Here is a 25325-nt window from a genome sequence, read left to right on the forward strand (position 1 = left end):
GGTTGTTGGACCTTGCCCAGGAGTGAGCAGGCCCTTGGTGGATGGGATGGGTGCTCCCCAGAGTCCCCAGAGTGGGGTTGGAGAAACCAACAGCCCCATGCCGTCGCCTGCAGCCTCCTACTTCAAGGTGGGCATTGCCGCACCAAACAATGAGCATCCTAAAGTGAGATGATTTACATGCTCCTGACAGCAGATAAATATCTTAATTAATTCTGAATCTACTGAATGTAAATGGAGCTTATGTGACAGGTTTAGTTGGATTTTCAGCAGCAAAGGTATGACCTTCTTCAGCATTCCAGTCCTGGTTCTGCTTAGGTCACATTTCCCAAAGATAAACCAGTCTTATCCTCTGCCATCAGTACCATTGGGCATCTTTTTTGTCCTGAGTGTGGCATGAATGAAAAAGAAGAGGAGGTTACTCTGACAGATGGAGTCCAACACAAGCAGTGTTAGATTAAATTTACAAACTAAGAGCAGTCCTGTGGAGAAGGACTTCAAGGTACTGGTGGCTAAAAAATTAGAAATGTGCAATGTGCACTCACAACCCAGAAAGCCAATCATGTTCTGGGCTGCATCCAAAGCAAAGCAGCATGGCCAGCAGGTTGAGATAATACCCACCTGAAGTGCTGCATCCAACTCTGAGGCCCTGAGCCCAGAAAGAAAAGCATGGGTCTGTTACAGCAAGTCCAGAGAGGGGCCCTGAAAATGATCCAAGGTGTGGAACACACCTCCTATGAAGATAGGCTGAAAGGGTTGGAAATGTTCAGTCTGGGGAACAGAAGGCTGAGGGGAATATTACTGCAGGTTTTCAACACATAAAGAGGGCTTATAAGAAAAAGAGAAACTTTTTGCCGGGCATGTAGTGTCAGTTGAAGGGACAATGGCTTTAAGCTGAGAAGAGGGTAAGTTTGTATTGGATGTGAGGAAGATATTTCTGCAGTGATATGGTGAGTTTCTGGAACACGTTGGTGAGAGAATTTGTGGATATCCTATCATTGATAGTTTTCAAGGCCAGGTTGCATGGAGCCTGATCTAGTGATGTCCCTGCCAATGGCAGGGGGATTGGACTAGATAATCTTTGGAAGCACCCTCCAATGCAAACCATTCAATGCAAACAAGTTAGCATAATAGCCAATATCTGGTCTGACCTGGTCATTGTAAAGTTTCCATGGGTATTATATGCAGGAGAGTGTAAGGGAGCATAAATGAGTTCCTCAGTGGCTGGTGGGGACATATTTCTAAGTTACATAGCAAACTAATTATAGCAGTCAAGGACTGCAGATCATAGGACATAGTTTATAATCAAGAGTTGATAGCACATAAGAAGTTATGAGTAAGGCATAATAAATTATACAGCCTTTGGAAGTCAGGACAAGTACTGTATATGTGCTACAGCGGAGTAGAGTGGGTCAGTGAAGGATGTATAGGTGATGTGATGTGGTCAAAGGCATAGGCCTAGAAAATGATGTTTGCATGAGTTTTCAGGATAGATATGAATGGTGCACAAGTCCTTGTGATGAAGGTGGAGATGACAGCTTAGACTGCATTTCAGCTTGCTGTGAGACAACAGGTACAGTTTATGCATGGCAAACATAACAAATAGAGGACCTGGAGTGAGAAGGTGCTGCCTGCCAGCACTACTGACCAGAAATATGATGGTAGAACCCCAATAAATGAGATGCAAGGGACTACCTGTTTCTTTTTCTCCTTATCAGTACATCTTTTGTCATAGATATCTACTTTATTGGATATAGCAATGCTCAGCATGTCAGCTGTTAATTGAAATGAGTTATCCCAGGCTTGGGGTGTGCAGCAAGGCTTTGATGTCTCACTGCCTGGCAGTGATGGTTTCTTAATGGCTGCTGTTGTATTATGTGAAAAAGTACACAGAGAAGTCTGTGAGCATTGTAGTGTCAGGTTTGGTGATTTACTCAATTCTCTTGTTTAGGATTGCAGAATATCAGTGTTTTCAGTCCTCAGAAATGGGACACTTGTACATGATTTGTGACTGTCGCATTAGGAAGGAGCTTGGCACTCTGTCAGCTTGGCACGCTGTTGAGTCTGCACAAACTCTTGAATGGGGGAAAGCAGGCAAAGAAGGAATTTCAGGCTCTGGCCCCTGAAAACCATGAGCATGATCTTTTAAAATAAATGTTTGTCATAAGTTTGGTTTTGAAGCACTTCAAAAGGACTTACATGACTAATAAAACTTGAAGTAGTTTATATTAGAGTTTTACCTTTGGAAAAAAGCAAGTCGTCCATAAAGATCCTGTTTGTTCCTGAAATCCAAAAAACTAAACCCCTTCTTTGGGCTATTTCTTATCTTGGAAAATTTTTTCCTTGCATTGTAGCCCTAAATAACTTTTTTAAAGCTGTTCTTTTTTTTGTTGACTGTAGCATATCAGAGCCCCCTGACCTGAAGTCCAACATGCTGTTCAGCTCCATTACAGAGCCTTGCTTGCTTTGAGTGCATGTGGACATGGGTGTGCAGGACCATTTGCTTCCACCACGACAGCTCTGTCAGATTGGCATCCTGACCTGGCTTTGGACCTCAGGACATAGAGCAAACCAAATAAATTATGAGTGCGGAATGCCACCATCCCATGGCCCATTGCTGGGCTGGCTGAGCTACACGCAGTTCTTGCAGCAAGCATGGGCTACAAATACAGTATAGCCCATTATTTAATTTTTGACAACCAAATGCCCACAACCTTATCTCTGCTAGGACAGATAATCCTGAGAGGGTAGGGAGTGAATTTTGCATATATTGTTCATGCTTGTTAGAAAACAAAGAGAAGGCAGTGACACTGGTCTCGTTCCAGGCGTTCAGGTCCATATGTAATTTCAGAGACATGAGAGGTCACACCAAGTGCTGTTGGGGGGCTTCAGATCCCTTGGGCAAAGGCCAGGAACTTTCTTTCACCTCAGTCTCGCCCTGAGCATGGGCGAAGCTCTCTGAATAGCTATCTGGTTCTCAAGGTCAAAAGTGGTGCTTATTGAATATGGACTTATGAAAACAGCTATTTAAAAAAAATATTTTTTCTATGCTATATGCCTGACTAAGTGTGATCTGAATGTCTTCAGAATATTAAGGAGCAGCTGCTGGGTCCCGTAGGACTTTTATCTGACTCACATTATAAAGCCAAGGTGCTGCTGCAAAGGAAAAATTCTGCAAGGTTCCTGGAATTTTTTATAGGGTCACAGAAAACTATCTCCCCTGTAGTTGAACTGTACATATCTGCCTTGTTAATTGTAAATTTTTGCTTCATTTGTATGAAATGAGGGGTTTGGAGAAAAAAAAATAAAACTCACAAAAAAGACTGCAAATAAAAGCCATCTCCCCTCATAGTAATTGACATCTTTATTGCTTGTTTGCTTCTACTACTGCTGTTTTAAGACATTGTCTAGATTGCACAAAATTTCATGATGTTGCCACCATAACTGTGAATTTGATTATTTGTTCTAACCCTCTTTTCTTTACCCAATATTGTAATTGGCTTTTTTTGCTAAGTTGACCCTTCCTTTTTTTAAACATGAGTTCCCTATGAAGGCTACACTAAAAGTACCTGTACAAAAAAAACCAGACAATACTGTTTTAGCAACTTCTCCTTCTGTATACATTGACCTTTTCCATCAACAGAACAACCATTGACACACATTCTCCTTCCAGTGCTTAGGATACAAAGTGGAATAAATTGATACAGTTGCTAATCTATTTTTCTGCCTTTTTGATATGTGTGTGCTTTCAAAGCAGCAAGTAGGAGAAGTGATTGGGTCCCAAAATGAATTGTGACAAGTAATGATCCTCATACCTGTCAAACACATATATATGCTGTCACACTGGATGAAACTGAAGTAGAGATGTTGTCTTCTTTGCTAGATAATTTCTGGGAAAGGACAGGGTTAGAAATTAATGCAGCTTGAAGCTACTTTCTCTGCATTCTTTTTCCATCCTTTATTTTGCTGATTTGAAAGATATTTTAGATGCCATGTGCAGTCCATGAGATGTGGTTACATCCTTCTCAGAGTCCATCATTGGCACAGAATTTGGAGAATTAAAGTCATACCTGAATTTAGTGGAAAAAGAATACTGTTACTTTTTTGATGTAGTTTTAATTTGTTTTGCTCATTATCCCTGGAGGCATCTAGAAGAAATCAGATTCATGAACATCTATTCCATCCTGCTGCTGGAATCAAGCTGGGGGACTCCTGTGTGTTGAGTTGTTAATCTTTCCTTGTAAGTAGCCAAGTGCCATATCTCTTTCCCATATGCAGGTATCAGTTATCACAAATATTTGTGTCTGCCAGGCTGTTTCCTCTCACATGTTCTCACTCTGCTTTTCTCTGGCCACAATTACATCTGTGCCATAATTTTTATTTTCTTCCTAAAAATGTCATTGCAGAGGTGTTACCACCATTTCCAATTGCCCCAGCCTTGGCCGGAAGCAGCCCCATCTAATTTGGGGGATTTGCCAGAGATTGGCTCTGCCAGACATTGGGAAAGCATCTGGCAGCTTCTCACAGAAGCCACCCCTCCTACCAAAACCTGGCCACGCAAAATCCAATGCAGCATTTTGTCAGGTAACTCCTGATCCCTGATCTTCACATTTGAGGTTAAGAAAGGGCAATTTTGGCATTATCTGATTTCCAGAGATCTCTCTGATCCTTCTTATTAAGACACTCAGTCTGAAACCAAGAGTGGGGCTGGCGTTGGAAAATGCTCACCATGAACCCTTGAAGGTCAGGTGCTTGCTGTTCATGTCACGTTATTCTGCCCATTCTGCCCGTGTTTTACTGCATGACCTCGAAGGGATCAGTAAAGTGCTGCAGCCATAGCATCTTTGGGACCTCTTTCCTAGAGTGGTCTTTAGAATGCTGCCAAATGCTGTGAAGTAAAATTAATAAGGAGAAAGACAAAGACGGCAGAATGTCTTAGTATAATTGAGCTCAGGAGTTGAGCAAGCAAGAGAGAGGCAGTAGGAAACCAACCTTCATTTGTTCTTCTGTGCAGAACCATTGTTTCTAATCTAATACATTTTGACTGTGGGCTATAGCCTGTATGCTGTCAAAGTTAAAATGGATGTTCATGATGTTCTGTTTTGATTTTATCATTTGTGAACTTTTTGTCTAGCAATAATGTATTTGATTCTTGGATGCATATCAGTACTTACCTTGTCCCCATTTTTCTCTTGCCTTTTTTTTAACTGACACTGTGATTATAACCTGTAGATAATGGATTTAGATAATGATTTGGGTTTGGTGTGATTGGATTATTGGTTTATTTATTTATTAATTAGATAGCTAACTGCAGCCTGTTATCTCACAACTGCTCTGAAATCAGCTCTTCAGTGAGGTTTGAAAGAAGGGGATCCCAAATTTTGCTTCTTTTGTCTGTGTATTGTACTCTAGCTTCAGCCATGGACTTTCTGAATTAGGGTGGTCCTGTGTGTCCTCAAGACCAGTCTAGGTATTACTGTGGTGTGTTTTAGCACCTTTAGGAACAGCTAAGAGGCATGAACAATAATTATTTTCATACATTATTGAGTTTCTTTTTCACAGTAGTATTCACCCGTTCTTGTATCAGTGATGCATATAAAAACACAGAGAAATAATACTGCTTTGAGCTTCAGTTATGACTGGATTGTTCTCTGTAGAAATTCTCTCTCTTTGGGAATTATTTATCTTAGTGCTCCATAAAGCTTGCTGATTGTCACAAAAATATACTTAATCCAAATTGCTGACTTCTATTTCTGGAAATTTGGTGTTGTGCAATGACTTCCCTGAAGCAAACAGTGCAGGAGAGAGTGCATCAGGTTCAGATCTCGGGTCTCTAGTCAGTTCTGAGTCTCTTTCTCTAATGTAATTGCAATATCTAGACATAGAAAATGTCATTAAAAATGTTGCAGGAAAGCCTGATTGTTATAAGAAAAATGTTCTGAATGATTTGAATCCAGTCACAAATACTTATAAGACTACAGTAGGCATAACATTTTCACATTTTGGTGGTGAAGAAGACCAAAATAGTGTTGCCCATGGTTTTTCTTTAGCAGAAACAAATGAGTATTGCACAAAACAATTGTATTCTGAAGAGGAGCAAGTTCTTCTTCTTACATAGTGCATAATGCTTATGCAAGATCAGTAATTTTTGATATTATGAATTCTGTCCACGGCTTCTCTTCTCTTTCATTTCTTTGCCTGTATTCTATGTATTTTTTTTAAAGAAAGGTTTGGGAGTTTTTAAAATAAATGTTGATATTAATATATGTTTTTAGCAACCACTTTCTAGTGGTAAATTATTCACAAACATTTTAAAAAAAGGTGAAGTAAAAGTTATTGATGTAATGCTGGAGTATTTTTCCTTTACAGGTTTAGGAAAATGTCTGTTGAGAACACAGCTTTCTAAATAATAATTGAACCTTTATATTCCAGATCAGATGTCACTTTAAAAGGGAAGTGTTAGCATCTTTTCTTCCTGTCTTTCTCTAACTACTTTTGCACTGCTTTTACCATAAGTACAGCCCCATTTTTCAGCCTTTTTCCTTCAAAAGAATCAAAGTCAAGAGTCGATTGCATCTATACTGTTGCCATGGCTGGAATGCAATTTCTTCAATATTTTTAGCTTGTACTGCAACCCCTGAATGGACACAGATTATTGAACAATAGTAAGATAATGCAGAGAAATCTTCAGTCTCTCATTGTGTTGAAAATATTTGCTTAATTCTGCCTTTAAAGATCAATAGTTTTGCTGGGATATATTCAGTTCCTTTGATGTTTCAATATTAGAAGCTATAGCTCTTTCAGATAACGTTAACAGAAGTGATATTTCTGTTGAAATCTTGATGGTTGGCAGAATTCTCTCACTAATATGTGAACCAACTGAAGGGACCTTGCACACCTTAATCTGATTCTCATACTAAAACACTTGGGTTCAGAGAATATGAGGTGTATTGTGATGGGATTTTAAATGTGCTTTGGTCAAGGTTTTGGATTTGGATTTGATTTTTTTTCCTTGTTTTTTTAATCTGTCAAATTTCCTGGGGAGTTTTTGCATTGACTTTAGTAGCATTTGAACAGGGCACATAGGAGTCTGAAAAACACGGTTACCTTGCCAAGGAGTTGTTTTCCTTGATCTGTTAAACCAAGCATTGATTTTGCTCCCCCATGTGCGCTGAATGCACTTCAGAATTAAAGCCTGCTTTTATTAGCAGTTTTTAAGGCAGGGAGCAGTGTGATGTCTTCCTGAGCATCTTTAGAGAACAGCAGCATCACGGTGCCTAGAAGAGCTTTGCAATCTATGTGTGTTAATTACTGCTAAAAATTCTTACAATAAAGTAGGTATGATTCTACTTATGAGTTTTGCTAAAACATGGAGTCCAGCCCTGGCATCTCACTGGCATGCAGTAAGGAAGCCTGTTGTTTAAGTCAGAAGTGGTTTATCTCTTCTCCATTTTCCTCAAGGTTTTCACTTCCAGGAGAAAAGCTCTGGTCCCAGTGGTCTGGAGAGTGTGCTTCGTCTGCCCTTCCTGCACTCCCCAGTCTGGCATGAGTAGAAGGGAGATCTTAAAAAATCCACTTCTAAACCTCACCAGTGGGACCCAGACACAAAAACAGAGAGGATCAGTGAAAATCCTGTGTACCCAAAGGAATTCTGATTTTTTTCTTTTTAAGCCAATTCAATTAGTCTAACTAAAAATGTTAATTTTTCTTGCGAACTTCCTTTTCTACCCTCAGACCATATAGTGTTTTTCTACTGGCAAATGATGGGCATATAATTAGTAATGGATGTGAATATGACTTGCCTTTTATATGTTCTTCTCTTACTTGTCACTGTTGCACTTACCTGGTTTTTGTGCTCCATCTCCAGTTCTTTTCCTGTCCTGCCAGTTGTCATCACAGCAACTTTTGCAGAAGGGTTTTATATAACCATATGGTGCCTAGCTCAGGAAACGCCTTGAATCCTGAGGACTACAGGTTGCTGCCATGATGCATTTTAAGAGCAACAGCCATATCGTGAAGAGACATCTTGTCACTGAAGGTGTCCCCAGGCAGATGTGGCATGCTGCTCTGCCAGCCCGGGAGGAAGGCTTCCAGGAGGCTGAGGGCACGTCTGTCCTGCACTGTACACTGCACAGCAGGAACCAGTGGGGCGTTTTTTCCGGAGTATTGTGTATCTGTGGTTTAGTTAGGTGTGAAAACCTTCTGTAGACCTTACTGTGTTCAAAGGAGAAAGCAGATTGAGAAATGTGTTGCCTGTCATCCTGACCAATGATATACAAGCAGTCTGCTGGGGTTTTTTGTGTGATTACAAAAGGAGGGGAGGGAGGAGATGGAAGGCTCACACAGCAGATGATGTGATTGATCAACATGTTAACTAGTGTAGCAAAATCCCATCTGTTTATATGGTTTACATCTTTCCCAGCTATGAAGCAGGGATGAGGAGAAAAGCACAGAAACAAAATCCATCATAAATGAAAAATTGGAGCCCAGTCCTGTTACTGATGAAACTAGCACAGTTTCAAGAAGAATAAGATTGTGTCTTAAGAAGGAATCTACATGAACATTCGCTAATAGTATCCTCCCCAAATTCTGCTTGGCAAGAAAATGGGGCTTTTTCTCTCCCAGTCTCTATTTTTTGTTCAAAATGTATTAAAGCCACTGGGTGTCTTCTGCAATAATCAAACAGAATCTAGATTAAAGGTTATTATAACCAGGGAGCCTTTCATAACTAATTGCTACTCAATTGTGGTTGGAGTTTTTCAGTTTCTGTCTTCTTGGTTTCTCTTATTCCTGGCAGTGGAAGTGAGCGGGATAGTAAAATATACCGAGATCCACACCTATTCTGATAATTGCATTTCTTCCTGTTAAAATATGATGACACTTAAAAAAATATTGGTGCTGTGAGCAGACTCTATGGAGTAACAGCACCATATCTGCCTTGCTTCTTTCCATAGTTTCTACGAAAGAAGTAGCTGAAGTGGCTTTAATTCTGAATGAAGCAATGTTTATGGTTTCTGTAATCACTGTTTACTTTCAGTAAGAGAGCTTTTTCAAGTAATGGGAATAAAATATATTCTTCTATCAATCTGTCTAAGCATTAAAAATGCTATGTAGAAAACTATTATAATTTAATCATAAATGTACTCATCTAGGGGGGAAAAAAAGCACCAGAGGCATACATGCAGAAATGTCTTAGCTGTGTATGCAGATTCTCAAAAAAAGGGCTGTGAATGTATAATTCTGCATGCACAGAAGTTCAGACTATCAACATTTTGAATTCTGTCACAGTATGCGTGCTCCATGGCATGCCTGATAAAAAGCTTTTGTAATCTGTCAGAAAATAACTATGATCTCTTACAAACACAGAATCAGGGGTAATTTGTGTCCAGTCAGTCTGTCTTTGAGATGATCTGGATGTGGGCTGGGACAGAAGGTGGAAAGTAAAGACCTGCAGAAGGTGTGATGCTCACAGATATCTAAGAAGAGAGGTGGCAATTTTACAGTGAAGTTAAGAAATACAATTCTGCCAGAATTGTAGAACAGATGTGATGCCCAAGCGGTATTTTTGGATCTAACCACAATTTGGAGTACAAATAATATGAGTAATGACAAATATATTGGTTCTCCTTATAAAGTAATACAGTGTCCAATCTCCCTGAATTGCAGATTTTGTCTGAGTCCCAAGGTAATTTAGATCGCTTTGGTGGTATCTCTTCAACACATGACCTCCTAGGACTCCAGTCTTTTTCCCATTCTGTTTGTCAGCACCTACCATATCAGAGACTTGGTCTTAGTCTGCAGGAAGTAACTGTGTATTAAAAATATTTCTGCTGCTACCATGATGCTGATAATTTATAGTTCTAATGTGTCTCATGTCTTTTCCAGCAGCCAAGAAAACTCCCTTCTCTTATCTGCCACTGTTTAATTTAGAGAGAAATACTTTCTTTCATGGTCTCTCACAAACCTTAGATATTTATGGTAGCATCAGTTGCCTTGAAAGTCTTTGTGTCTGGCTCCTTAATTTTTGTATCTGAGAGAAGATACAGTCTTCTGGCTTCCCCATAATCAGCCAGTGTTATGTTCTGGTAGAAAGCTGGTCTCTGCAAACCTTATCCTGTACAACATTTGGTGCAGTTTATGAGCTCTTGTCTTTTAGGGGGAAAAAGAAGTTGATCTTTACATCCATTCTATTCATTCTCATTGAAGAAAAACAATCCCTGCTTTTTAAAATTTTTCTTTTCTTTTTCAAACCTGTAGTTGGCTTGAGTTGGTTTTTTTTTCTGTTAATATTTCTTTTTTTAAAAATGGTGCTGCCAGTGGACTTTTTTGAAACCACCTCCTCCAATTTTTTTTTTTTTTTGAGCTCTTGGATTCAGCTCTTGGATTTCTTCATTAATTGTTATAGTACGTAGACTGATAATTCTGCATTTTGACAAAACAACCACATGTACTTGGAGAATGTGAAGTACTCAGCACATATATAATTGATTCCTAGGTTTTTAATGATTAGTTAGCATTTCTTTCAGAACTTGCTTTTTAAAAGCAGTCTTTTTATAGCCATATGGAAATATTTCAGATGATTAAAGAAAGAGAGGAAAAAAATCCCCAAAGTTAAGTATCGTATGCATGAATCTGGTATTGACAAGATTTTACATGAATTTTGAAATAAGGCCCTGAAAGTATCTATGTGTTTACATCAGTGACAGACATTACATTAGTTTTTAAAGATCCACAAATGGTATAGCATCTGAGTGTTTTTATAAGTGGTAAACTGTGTATTTCAATCTTAAATTCTTATTTCAAAATCTGTGTTTTAGCTCTGTGCAGTAGTGGCAATTTTGTGACCAGGAAAGGAAAAAAGCATGATAGGAACAATTGCCTGGGTGAAAGCTCAGTTTGTGTCACATGAGCAATACTGGTTTGCACTGTTTGAGGAGCTGAAATTCTCCTGAATCACATGGGAGTCCCCAGTGCATGTGGGTGAGACTTTCAAGGGTGCCTGACTTGCTGATCCCAGCAAATTCTGACAGCACTTAAGGTGTGGAAAGAGTGAATAAAAATCAAACATTTTACTGAATTCAACTATTACATTTCTGTACAGAAGATAATTTGGAAATGACAAAAAAGCCCCAATATATTAATACTTGTGTAAAAACAAATGCAAATGTTTTCCTTTGAATCAAACAACTCAGTCCATGTTGATATAATTAGGAATCTTCCCCAGCTTAACCTGCAAATAAAAAAAAAACATGCATAAGTTCTCCAATTCTGTTTAATAGGTCAGAGAGGCACACCTTAAATTTTCCCTATGAGCCAATTAAGTTCAATTTCTCGTGAGTTCAGTGTATCACAGCACTGGGCACTTATTGCTGCTGGTCCTGCTCAGATTAAAGTTTTCTCTTCCCCTTTTCACCTCCTGCTTTGGTCAGATCCTCAGCTGGTGTAAATAGCTGTGATCACTGTAGGGATGCTGCTGATTTACACAAGCAGGTGATCTGGTTCCAGGCTGTCTTACTGCTCTATGAAAATGGATTTGGTGAGCAAGCTTCTTTTGTAAATGTCTGAGCTGAGTTTATTAACTTCTTAGTATGCCTCAGACAAGCAAGGGTTTTTTTAGAGTGTTTTCATTTTATTTCTTAGGAGAATGTTATGTTTATTCTTTCTTTATTACTTAAAGGCTGCATTGGAGAAACAAATTGTCCATTGAGATGGGTTTAGTGGGGCATTTGTTTTGTTCTTGACAGAATGGTTCTCTGCATCCATTAAAAAGTAGGAAGAAAAAAGAAAGGCATTTTATTTAAAGCTTTATGTATGAAATAACCAAGCAAATGTGTATGTGGCTAGACTTGAACTGGTAGGTTGGGGACCACCAGTCCCTTAATTAAAGTGAATGAATCAGGGAAGTTTCTCAGCCTTTACCTTGCAGCTGTAGCAGACAAACCCTCAGCTGGTGGGAACCTGGGGTTTTGCTGGGCTTTTAGGGTTTCTGGATGCTTTTTGGGGAATGCCACCACCTTCTGCATGTCAGGACTGACCCTTGCTGCTCCTGGGCAGGGAGGGAGGGAAGAAGAGAGAGAGAGAGGGAAGATTGCCTTCTCCTTGGCAAATATGTGCTGCACAAATCATGGTAGTGTTTGCAAATGTCAGTATGGGCTTAAAGAACTCCTACGGGCCTGTAATTGAGAGAAGTGCATGGCTGTGGGCAGCCTGTGCCATTGCATACTCCATCCTGTCCTTAGCCCGTGATGCCCCTGTGGAGTGCAGTGAGAACGATGGCTCTGACACACTGCCCCTCGTTTTGGGCAATGAAAGGGCAAAGACTGGGCTGGCAAATCTGCTGTGTGGGAAGGAGGTGCCGTGAAATGTCTCTCTGTGATTCCACCAGTGCTCTTGGAGCCTCTCTTAGCTGGTGTCTGCTCCCCTCCCCTCCCCTACCGCTGTAGCCAAGGCCAGCATCTCACTGGTCCTTGCAGCTGCCCAGTGCCACTGGGAGCAGAGAGGAGAAATGGCCAGTCATGGAGAGTATCAGTGTCTGTAACAGCTCATGAGGTTTGCAAGGTGGGAACCTTTTCTTAGGAGCAAATGAGAAGTGAAGGTCTGAGAAAGATGTTGTGAGATGGGGAGCGCCATAAAAATGCAAAAAATGAACAACTTTAAATAAAATAAATCAGTACATAGGCCAGCAAATGATAGGACAGCAGTGCTACGTACTTAAACTTCTCAAACCTGATTTTAGTAACATGCAATGAAGCTGTCATTTACCAAAGTTGTCAGTTACTTAATTATAGTTTATACTAGATGTTATTTAAGGTCATACTTGTGTTATTTTCTTATTTACAGTCTAAACTATAAAAAGACCCAGAACATTTCACCCCAGGGAATCCAAAAATGGTTGCTGCTATGTTATCTAGAGTGTCTGCTGTAAAGTAGGACTTCTGAAGTCTCTAAATCAAGAAAGGTTTAAAATTTCATCCTTTTCTTCCATGGCTTCCATAGAAAAGACTGAGATAAACTAAGGAAGGACAAATAAATGAAACAGGTTGGAAGTTCAAACAAGAAAAAGAGTGGTCTCTGGAATTCTTGCCAATAAATAGATATCAGAAAAATACAGTTTTGACACCAAATTTGTCATTAATCCAGCTTTCATATTTGTTCTTCCAAGATTAATTATTTTTCTTTCTTGTGTCAAACACATGAACGAAAAAATTTTTCTCACATAGTATATTCCATTGCTGTTATAAGTACAGATGTTTTTTTTGTCTTACTGGACTGTAATTCTAGATGCCAAAAAAATATGCAAAGCCAATTGAGTAGAAGCCATTTGTTTGGGTAGTCCAAAGAGTGCCAAGGTATCCTTATGCATTTCAAGCATTAGTGTGGAAAACAGTTTTTGCAGGAAATGGTGCAATATGTCCCTGTCTCCCTTCAATAGCTCTGATACAGGGTGTTAATGAAATGATGTGAGAGTACTGTATTTACTGGACTTTCTCACCCTTTTTATCTCCCTTACATAAGCCTCTTATCTGGCTCCTCTTTGCCAAACAGCTGCTCGGAGCTGTGTTTAATAGTCAGCACGCAGCTGTGCCCTCTGAACGGACAGGACCTCAGCACATGGTGTTCACCCAGATGTGCAGCATCACTATCAGCATGGAACTGGGGTGACACAGGAGTGAAATAGTCCCCCTTGACCTCCCCTTCTAAAACAGATGGAGGCTAGACCTTCTCACCTGCAGGCTGCAAGCCTCGGTGGCTTGGTGTTGATCTCTTGGGTTTCACAGGCTCTCAGGGACCTATTCTGGGTCATGCCTCAGCCAAGCATCCAAGTCCTGCCTGTTTTGCAGACACATGCATACCACCACTGTGTGCATTTCTTCTTTTTTGCTGTGCAATCTACATCAGGAAGTGTAAAGCAAAACCTGAGATTGCTCCCTTAAATCCTCTGCCGTGCTATCTGAAGGCATTTCTCCTCAGTATTATGCTTTCAGCTAGGTGGGGGCAAACTGGGTTTGGTTGGTTCACCATGTCTCTCTGGAAGCTTTAATGTGAGGGGGTGCTGATGGTGTCTGCTGGTTACTCTGAAGTAATCTCATGTGTCTTCTGAAAGCTGGAGGAGTGAAATGTGTCCCTTTGTGTTCCTGCTGGTGAGATCTGTAGCCAAAGCTGGCTGAATTTTTCATTGTAACCACTGAATTCTTCTTTTAGTCAAACATTTCACTGAATCCACAGTCAAAGATGACTTTGAAGTTTGGCTTTGTCTCCAGTGCAACTGCACAGGGGACTCCAGCTTTCTGTTTAAAAGTGAGAGTTCATTGAAGGTCTATGAAAGTGAAGGATTATTTAATTACATCCTGATTTGCCAATGGTATACTCAGCCCTGCTCAGAGCGTAAAGATACATAATGTCTGCTCCCCGTGGAGTCTTAGCAAAGTTCTGGTTATCATTGCCTCCACACAGGTTTCAGCGTGCTTTCATCTGCTCACATAGGATCTGTTGTGCCTCTAACATAACAAACCTAAGAGTAAGTTAGGCTCTTCCTTTTTTTCCATCAACATCCCCCTATACAGCCTAGAAAGAATGTTTCCAATAACTTCCTCTTGGTAATGAGCCAAACAGCTGTTTTTCCAGAAAGGGCTTGGGATGCTGAGGTGTGTAAATCAAACCTTTGGAGATAGCTCTTTTTCCAGTTTTGGTTTTGGCTTATGGTGGTCAGGATGTGTCTGTACTGGTAAGATAGATGGTTGCTGCCCGTGGTACAGCAGCTCCTGAGCTTGTGGGCTATGCTGATACACACCAGTATCATCTTCCCAGCCACTTGTCCCTAAATATTGGCAGTGAATGAGCTCTCCTGCACTCCACCACACGTAGTTTTGTTCCTAGGTGAAGGACTAAGGAAATGTCTAGATGATCCTTTGGTGCAGGATCATAACAATAAAAGAAAGCCACAGCCAAGAATTTTATGTGCCTGGAAACTTGGTTGAATTGCAGTATCTATCCACATGACAGCTCTGCAGCATTCTGATGCCAGACCTCCAGAGAAAATCCTAAGCACTTACAGGAAAGATCCCCCGCACTTCAAGTTTTCAGTACTTTCAGAATGCATGACTTAAATTACTTTCCGGACTGGGAATTTTGTTTCTCAACATGGGTTTTATCTAAATGATGTAACGCCACCCCGGTGGCCCTGGTTGTGTTCTGCCTTCATTCCAGGAAAAGATCTCAATGTCTTCTGCTCTCCTTGCACCAGTGCTGTGGTGTTCAGCAGAAGAAAACTGAGACATGGGGGCAAAAAGAGGCTGTGGTGTGCTCTGCTCTGGTCTGAACTGTCAGAGACTGATGACAGTGCCTTGGAGTAGAAAGTAGAAAAGCTGCTGGGTCTTTAATTTTTGGCTTAATCTTGAGTCCTAGTCCTTGCGCCAAGAATTTTTCCTGCATTTTACCTCTATCCATTCCTTGGAAAATGGACAAGCCATCTTTAAGCAATATCCAGAACCTATCTGTCCCTTGAGAGGAGACAGAAGTGGTCTGAATTTTCTTGAGCAAGTAGAAGAATCACAACACAGGCTTCTGTTTCCTTGGAGGAGATTAGCTGTGTCCTGATTTTGAGAATGGACTTCATTTTTTAGCTGTGAGGCTACTCTACAAATAGGAACAGACTACTAACAATCATACTTTAATGAATTGAGATCTGCCTTTTTAAAAAAGATTAAGGTAACTTTATGGTATTAGGTATTTAGAGCACCTGCCTTAAAGGGACTGAAGTATCCTCACAAGCTTTTATATTTGTGCAGTTGGTTGGTGTGTGGACTCTAAGAGACAAAAAAACATGCCCATGGCAAATGGAGTCCAAGGAAAGGATGTCTGTTAGAATTCTTTTGCCAGAGTTTCCATTATAAGAAGTGACCTCTCACTCCCTTTCAGAGATTTTAGATCTTCAATGCTGACACAGAGGGTAAGGAAACATCACATCGCAAGAGAAAATTGCCTTGATTTGTCTTGTGGAACACATCTCCTTTTACTGCTCAATGTCCCAACATGTGACCTCCACTCTGTAATTGCTTATGTATCTGCTACAATATGTTCAACATGAGAAGACTTTCCCCTTTTGATGGGATTTTCTTTTTCCTTTTATCAGCATTTTTTTTTCTGTAAAAAAATTCCATGTCTTGTTCAGACACAGAAGTGCTTGAGTGAAAGAGTTTCTAAAACAGTATTTTAAAACAGATTCTCTTTTAAGACTTGAGCTATGCCAGATTTACAAGGCAAAAAGTCTTTGTTTGGTTGTAAAAAAGTGAAAAATAATAAAGAGAAAATGGGAAAATGGAAAAGGAATATATTTTTGTGTATATATGAAAATATATTTTCAGGAGAATTTAAGGAAGCTTCCCATAAAGGTCTAGTTTCTTGAAGCCATTGCCTAAACAGGAAAATTCAGAGTGTCTAAGTTCACAGTTTGCTTTTTCTTTGCAAAACATTATGAGCCGATGTCCAGTGTTTGTATTTGTGTTTAATAGCAATTGTGTCTCTAATGGCACCATCTTCTCCAAGGCACTACACAAGTTTTATGTACCAGCCTTCTTAGAAAGATGTTGGCACTCACTGCAAACATCTGCTTCCGTTATCATGTTTCCCTTAAGCTCTTTGCAGCACCAGGAGAACCATTTCCTTCTGTATTTTTTTTCTCACTGTTTCTCAAGGTTTTATGTGTTTTTATGCTCACAATCATGAGGATATATGCATTAGTCTTACTGCACATTATTAGAGCTACACATTCTTGATACACACATTTTCTTCTTTCATACTTATGAAATCCCAAAGAAAAAAATATATAAATATGCAAACCTTCAGTTTGCTGTTGGTTTAAGAGTCCAGCAGAGGTGCATTGCAACACTACCACCCATCAGGAAAGAGCTAGCAGTTAACAAAGTGTTTTATATGTTTGCCTAACATATGTTACTTTTCTAAAGACACTTTTGCTTTTCTATAACACATTCAGGATGTTCTTTTGTGTAGAAGAAAATCTCTATCAAGAAGTCAAATAAAAGCAAGTAATACAAGTCACTGCTAAAAGCAAACTGCTCTTAGTTTGGTGTCTTTGTAAACATAATTAAGGAGTTGTTTTCTCAGCATTCATCTGTGGAAGTCTGAGCAAGGCCCTCACTGCAGCAGACAAAAGGAGAGCCTTCACCCCACCAAAATGCAGTCCTGTCTGCTCTTCATTTCAGGACTATTTTTTCAGTTCTGTATGCAAAATGCAATTATGGTGGTGACCATTTCACAGGGAAAATACTATTATTAAATGCAAATAAAACTATGCTTATTACAGTGAGAAGCATAGAGACAGGCTGTCTCTTTGAATTATGTGCCTGGACTTCCTTATCAATTGCTCATTTACTATTCTCATAAGTGGTCTTTGCTGAGGTCATGTTCAACCACTGATTGTGTACCACCAGGACTAGTGGGGTTGCTCTGCACAGAACCACGGGCAGACCACTAATCCTTCTGTTACCAAATGGATGATAGCTCTGAATTGAATTTTAGATGTCTGGAGTGTTTTCATTCTTTGATACCTTCTGTACTGGTGTTGTGCCCTGACTAATTTTATTTCTTTCAACTAAAGCTCAATTTTGTTTCTTTTATAAATCCTCTATGGATATATTCTTCTGGCAAAGATCTGCACACAGCTCAGGTCTGAATTTAGCTGAACATGCACAGAGCATCTTTTGATATTACCTCTGTGATAGAACAGGTCGTGCTTTAGATTTGAACTGTGATGTTGCTTGGAGTATCTTTCATGCTCCTGATAAAAAGAAGAGGCCTGTTAATAAGAGAAGGAGCAGGTACCTGGAGCTTCTTCTTTGAAGTCCAGTGGCAAACCAACCAAGTTGATAGTCTTTCATCAACTCCTGTGGGATTTAGGTTCACTTTTTAATTGCTCATTTACTGGGTGGTAAGTAAGATGTTAGGTGTTGTTAAAATAGTGTTCTCTTTTTCTGGGTCTTGATCCAGCAAACTCCTTAAGCATGAGCTTGACTATGGGTTTGTTGTGTTCTTGAAATAAATAGGGTTATTGAAGTTGTATAAAGCTGAAAGCAACTTGAAGTGATGTTTTGGATGGATCCACTGCCTTAATGTGCTCCTACATACACGTCCTTATACCGGATTGGCTGTTTCTCAGTTTAGTGCCTCTATAAGAGACAATTTGGATCTTTTAGCTGGTTGGGAGTGTGCTATACATGTTTTATCACTGACCATCCCAATCCTTTCCCTCCTTTGGTTTGCCTTCTTGGAGAAGTGCTGGTGAATAGTGATGGGAGCAGAGCTGACTTACGTGAGTTAGGCCTCTGTCATTAAAAGGACAGAGATGTCTAGGACTGGTACTATCATATAGGATTATATTCTGCATTAGAAAGTAGAAGTGTGATGTTGTGTTCACTGTCTAGGATTCAGTTTATTGTTTACATCCATTTAAACAAACAAACCCACAAAAAATAAAAAAGCAAATCCAAAAAACCCTCTTTTTTTTAACAAGAAAAATGATCTTACAGTTTTACATCTTCCTAACAATTTGTGACCAGCTATGGCATACACTATTTTTACAATGAACTGTGTCATCTTTTAATTTGATTTACACTGAACCTTATGGATAGCAAAGTTTCTGCTTATTGCAGGAGGGTGGGGAGTAAAAAAAAGCCAGTGACTGCCTAAGCAGGCTACCATAAATACAACTCGCTTGACATTCCTGTCCCTGAGATGGGCTGATTTGTGGTCTGGATTCAGAAGTGTTTTACTGTTCTTTCTCTGTGGATTCAGCTATTTAGATCAGGCTAATTTTCAACTGGAGGAGCTGAAGAGCTATTATTCTCCCTGAAGGTTATCTCATTTGTTTAAAAACTGGTGGCAAAACCCTGACTGCTGTATTTATTTTTTTTTTAAGACAGCAGCAGTGGGGGAGGAGAGTTATATCTGGAAAACCCCCATGTGCAAAATCCCAAGGTCCTTTCCTGAAATAACAAATACTTTCATAAGTAATAAAACGAACTTCACCATGGTTCTCAGAAACTCTCTCCTCAGCTGTACCAGAGGGATGAGCTCATGAGGTTGCACTCCATGGCATTTCAGAGGGTGTATTTCTTGTCATAATACATTCAGAATATGGTATTTTTTCAGCCTTTACTGCTGTATCAAAGTTGGTTGGCCAACTTACCCAAGGGGAAGAAAGACAGAAGAAAACTTAGAAACAAAACAACACCTTAGGAAATGTGGGAAGTGTTGAAATTCAGAAACCTTAGAAGGGTGGAGCTAAGTATTCCATATTGTTGGTTAGGTCCTTAGACAAGGTCATTTTCTCAATTCTTCTTTCTAAAGGAATTGACACTTACAGACTCTCCTTGTTGGATATATTACAGAACAGATGTCAGATTAGCTATTATCAGTTAGAAATTGCCTTTTAGGTTGGTTGGGATTTTTTAAATTATTATTACCATTGTTTTAGTGAAGGACATCATTGCCTGTTGAATGATGGTGATGATACAAGCAGATTTCTGTCTATAGTAATAGGCATGTCGTGACTAGGAGGAGTAGCTTTAAGAGCAAAGTGTTGATATGTTGCTAAAGCTCACAAGGAAGTGCAGGCATCCAGAGAAAACACAGGATGAAATTCATCTTTCTGATTCTTCTGCTCCTGCAGCATGGCATCACTGGGAAAGGGAAACATTGGATGCACTGGGCATGCATGGTGAGGCCTGTCTTGAGACAAGCACATTTTCCTGAATATTGAACTGTACATCCCAGTTCCCTCTCTGACACTCAGATGCACTCCTTGCAGGGGAGGAAGGCAAACTACTTTGGAAAATGCAGTTGCCTTGAGCATTTAAAAGGAAGCTCCTCTAATTTGGACAGCTGGACCATCATGTATGCCATATTTAAACTTAGTGGTTGCGAAAGAATTAAGAGGGGAAAAAAAAAGGAGAGATTAGTTCAGATTAATAAAATACAGAGCAAGCTGCTTCACAATCAGCTCAGACTCTCTACAGGGAATTGCCTCACCAAAAAGGATGTCTTCCAGATTCCTTCCCATTCATCTTCCTTATGAGATAGTTTTTCTCCCCCAGTGCAAGGATGTGTTTGTGGCTTCTGCAATCTCAAATATCCTCCTTTTGTTTATGGCCTAAATGGCCTTTTTGCCTTATGACTTAGCACCTGCTTTTATTCATTGTGAAATGACTTTGTATGCTTTTTAGTAAATGTGACAGGCAGTGCATTATGCACTGTTGTGTTTTATTTGCTCCCATAAAGCATTATGGAATACAGTTAGAATGTGACATCCAGGACACGGTGTGGTGCCGCATTGTGTTGTGTTACAACATGGGACAGTTCAGTGCCTTGAAAGACGCACTGTCTTTTCCTTTGCCTATGCCTTTTATTAAGTGGTTTTTATCCCAACTTTTCCCTTGGTGAATGTGTGATTTCCATGAGCTCCCCCAGTGTATCTGATGAGGACAGTGCTTGTCTGCTTGGAAAGGTCTTATTTTAGTCTCATAGATTTGTTGATACAAAAGGTACGAGAGTTGCTCACATCTCCTCAAGCTGTTTCCCAGATGCTTGATGATTCATGAGGAGCCAACCTCCTGGGAGCAACTCTGTGTTGACTGTGTTCTATCTGTGAAATCCTAATGAAAATCACCTTAGAAAATTCTGTGGTGTTTGATTACAGTGCTGGCTACACCACTTCAGATCGTAATTTAGTGCATGGTGAGGAGGGTGAGAGGAAATCAGGCTGTTTCAGAGCTCCTGAAGAGTCTGCTCCAGCATCACATGAGGGCTCTGAATAGCTTGAGATTTCATCCCATGTGGGCTATAGAAACAGTATTTATGGCCATTCTTATCAAACATACTTTATTCCATTACGGAAAGGGCTTTTCCTCAGAGTGGAATATTTGAATATCCCTTATTTTACTATAGTGAGAATTTTCTCCCCATGCTTCTCTCCAGCCTTTCCTCTACAATGATTTTATAATTGCCACGTTTACCATGGTGGAAATAACAAGTCACTGTGCTTTGATTTATAAGCTTCATAACACGTGCAGCTCTATTGCTTCATGTACCTGTACTACTTGGATGCTGCAGAGCTGTGCCAGCCGTGACATTTCAGTACTGGTCTTGGTCAGGTGTGACTGCCTTGCAGGCAGAGCACTGTAGTCTGCATGATTCAGAGTTTAATGTAAATGAAAAGCTGTGACAGACCCTCTGCTTGATGTACAAGAGAGAAAATAGTACTCATTCTCAGTTGGTGTGCTGTGTGCACAGATGTTTTGTTTGGGGGTAAATGTATGAGCACATTTCAGAGATACTGTCCCCAGAACTCTTTAATTTCAGCAGCTGATGACACGAGAGTAAAGCCTGCACTAGGAATGTCCAGGAAAAGGGAACCTTTTCCTCAGAATCATGAACCAGATTGAACCACACAGTGAAGTGCATGGTGACAGAGGGAAAATGACAATAGTTTGCTGTTCAAGAAAGAAGAGTAATGGACTCTCAGGCACAGGATGAGTTTTGCCATGTTTTACTGCAGTAACTTTTGTTCCAACTTAGGGAATGGTTGTTTTTCACTAGATTTGTTATCATCAAGTCTGGTTTATTTTTATCCCTTTTCTTGTACGTTTTGGATAAAGTCCTGTGAAATAGTGTCCTCTTAGTGTATTGGGTGTTTTCAGAGTTCAGAGGTCCTCAGGATTTCAGTAAGAGCTCAGTAGTGTTGGCTGGACATTTTGTTTCATTCCAGATCAGGGGAAAAAAACCCCACAGATGTCTTTTTTGTCCTTTTTTTAGAATAAAAGCAAATAAAAAACAGACTTCAGCATAGATGTCCCTGATGAAAATCGCAACAAAACTAATAGGTGGGGGGTCTTTATTTTCACCAAATTGGCACTTTTCCAAAGCAAATTGTTTGGTTAAAGCAGAACAAAACAAAACTGAATAGTTCTGCACTTTTTGAACTAGGGCTGTGTTTGCCTAGAAAGGGTGGCTTAGAGTGTGAAAGCATCTTAGAAAGATGTCACAGTTAGGTCTGTAGAGATAGTTTTATAAGAAACATAGACTTTTTTCTTCTGAGTTTCAGGTTGTTTGGAAGCTAGAATTACTGTGCTGTCAGAAGAGTACAATGAATGGTTAGACAGTCGTGCTTTGTTTACAGCTGCATGCAGGGAGGTATTTACAGCCAGGAACCAGTGAAAAGCAACCTGAAAAATAGATGCACTAATCAAGAAGTTTGTACCGTTTGTCTGGATTCCTGGTTTCAATGAGCATTTATAAAACAAGTATATTTATTTCATATAAAGATCTTAGAAAAATTCGGTCACACATTAGATTTTATTTTAAAAGTGAAGACTTAGATTAGTGTGTGTGACAGATAGCTGTGGCTGGTTGCTTTGGTTTTGTATTTCCAGCGTTCACAGAGTGGCCTGGTGGAGATATTTTCCCCCATTTGTTCTTCCTCAGTAGCCAGATTCAGGAGAAGAAAACAGTTTTCTATTTCTATTGCTTGCAGTGGAACTGGAGGTTGGTGTGGCATTCAGCTGAGTGGAGTGATGTTCAGTTTAAGATAAAGACACCAGAGCCTGGGTGTTTACATGAAAACAAGTGTCCAAATTCATGTAGATCCCCATACATCATGTGGGGAAGGAACACAGGTAGCTGTCCCACGTGTGGGGAGGCTCAGGGGTGCATGTTTTGACTGGGAACTGAAACCTGCTGTCATCTGAATGTTGCCTTGGAGTCTTCTGATCCTCAAAATCTCCCCATGCTAAAGTTGTCCATGCACAGAAGAATGGTTGTTTGCAGTTCTTTGATGAAAATTGACCCAAATTCCAGTATCAGAAACAGCTGGGCAGTGGAAGTGTGTGGTGCAACTGAGAAGACATTTTGGCTTTTAGAGATCTGGGTCTTGACAAAGTTCCTGTAATCCTTGGAGCCATGGATTTACAGCAGCAGAGGTTTTACCTTGGTAAAAGTAAACTTTATGAACAATTGAATATTTGCTCAGGCAAAAATTGTGGAATTTTAATTAAGTGAAGACTGGCTATTTGTCTTGAAGTTACTGAGTAAGATGGTTGATGGGATAGGATCTGGCCTCATTTACATTGGTATAAGCATGGAGTAACTGTTTGAGTAAACAGACCATAGGCAGAAAATGGTTCAAAACATATAAATAAAATCAAAACACGACCTTACACATGTTTCTGGGAGGAAATACTTAAGCACAGTAAAGAAATTTAAATTCACCCATACTCACTTTTCTGCAGTCCTTCATTGCTGCTTTTGTTCAGAGGGCATTGCTCCCCAGAGCACAGAATTTGGGAAGCAGGACTATTTACATTTTTCATTTCAGTCTTTCTTACTTCATTGTTCTCAAGCTTTTATTAAAGTTTAATTCTGTTTTAAAACCAAAGTGGTGAGAATGAACTTATATAATCAATATAAATGTAGAAAAATAATTGTACATTTCTTGTAAAATAAAGAGTCTATATACTTGAGCTCTGTTTTTCTTACTGTTTAATATGGGATTGAATTAAGAGAAAATACAGTGTACTTCCCATTTAATAATATCTGCTCCTAGACTTTTATAGACTTGAAATGCTAATAATAATTGTGCTGTGTTATAAACTGTTGTGTTTTTTGCCTTCCTGTAACTGGAACAACATACTAATTTCTACAAGTTGTGACTACTAACAGAGAGCAATCACCTCACAGACTTGTACCGAAAGGAGGAGACCATCAGCGTGGCAGGGAACGGCTGCATCCACAGTCCTCGCTTCCCCAGCAGCTACCCCAGGAACCTCCTGCTGACGTGGCGCCTCCACTCCCCAGAGAGCACCAGGATCCAGCTGGCTTTTGATAATCAGTTTGGGCTGGAGGAACCCGAAAATGAGATCTGCAGGTGAGTGCCAAGTGAAAGTTTGCAAAGCACTTCCTAGGGACCACCTTTGAGCTCACTGGCATGAGACTGCAAAGCAAAATCAGGGCATCTCTGGATGGGTCTAGGATGTCCTTGCCAGGAGGACAGACCTTTAAGGGGCCCTCACAGCTGAAATTGGACTTTGAGTTCATAAATAAACTGAGCTGTCCTGGACCCAAAGCAGTTTTGTCAGGTTTTAGTCCTTCTATAACGTTTTAAGCACAAGGTACTTGTATGCTCAAATCCCGCTATCTAACAACATAGGTACTACTTTAATAGGATTTTGTCCTCTATCACCTCTGTCGCATTTCAGCCAGGCAAGAAACATCTTTTTCAGTAGGTGGAGGGCTCTAGAAGGTTTGAGTGAATAGGTAAGCATTTATATTGGGTTGTGAGGGACAGATAAAAATGTATTGAAAAATAGAATTATGTTCAAATTACTTGCTTAACTTTATTTTTATTCTTCACTGGTACAATTCCTTTTAAAAATTTCAAATGTAGGTCCACAAATATCAGTATACTGATGCATGCTGATGTATCTGTAAATCTGATAAAGCCTGCCCTACCATATCCCAGTTGTTTTGGTTCCCCTTTTAAGCAGAAGTGACCTTAAGCTCAGCTGATCTGACTGGTTAACCTAGGTGGATAAACTGTTTTGCATTATTAAAGTACAGAGGTGAATCTTGCCAGCATTCAGTAAAACAGTATAAATCCATGTGTTTATATTTATTTTATTCAGCTCTCTTTTCTGTGAGAGAAAACAGGCTCAGGATTCCCATGCCCTCCAAAAGGCAGATTGCTGTGATGCTGCTTACTTGAAATGCTCAAGTCTCAGCCTCCAACTCTGTGTGATCATGTTGTTACTTACACCTTATCTATGCACAGAACTTGGTTGTTAGTGTTCCTGCACACCCAGCCTCTTCTTATCTTATCTTTGTCAATTAATTTGTGTTTGTAGGGCTTGGCATCTCTGCAGGCATTTTACAGGATGGATTTTTTTCCTTATTTTTCTTTGTTAAATTTTCTGCATTACTGATAGAGGGAACCGTTCCCGCAGGTTTGTTTTCCATGCAGCAGTAAAAGAATGCAGCCTAAAATTGGCTCTCCTTTCCTGCTCCTTGGCAGGTCTGCTCTGGTGATGTTGGTCCAAGATCAGCATCAGAGTTGGTAACAACAGTAACCTCCCAGTACCCCAAATGCTTTCCCAGATTCAGAGCCTAATGCACACAGAAGCGGCCTGTTAATATTTACATAGTGGATAAACTGTGGCTGACCTTAAAGCATTGCAACTTTGAAACAGAGGGCTAATTTACTGTGGAAAAAAAGATGAAGTATTGTCTGTCAAAAGCCGTTGAAGGTGGTGGCACAGTAAGGG

The 25325-nt window shown here is 39.9% G+C and overlaps 1 protein-coding gene across 4 annotated transcripts in view; it reads left to right on the forward strand.

Annotated features, from left to right (window-relative positions):
* Positions 1 to 25325, forward strand: part of PDGFD (platelet derived growth factor D) — a 138471-nt gene that overhangs the window by 56113 nt on the left and 57033 nt on the right. For 2 of the 4 annotated variants that reach the window (XM_077173953.1, XM_077173952.1), the window contains exon 2: positions 23746 to 23932. In XM_077173953.1, coding sequence (XP_077030068.1) covers positions 23746 to 23932 — 187 coding nt within the window. Of the gene's footprint in view, positions 1 to 23727; positions 23933 to 25325 lie in introns of all 4 variants that reach the window. The other 2 variants (XM_054628140.2, XM_077173951.1) reach the window with 1 other exon arrangement.

This window comes from Agelaius phoeniceus, chromosome 2 (genome assembly GCF_051311805.1).
Source record: "Agelaius phoeniceus isolate bAgePho1 chromosome 2, bAgePho1.hap1, whole genome shotgun sequence".
NCBI classification, from domain to species: Eukaryota; Metazoa; Chordata; class Aves; order Passeriformes; family Icteridae; genus Agelaius; species Agelaius phoeniceus.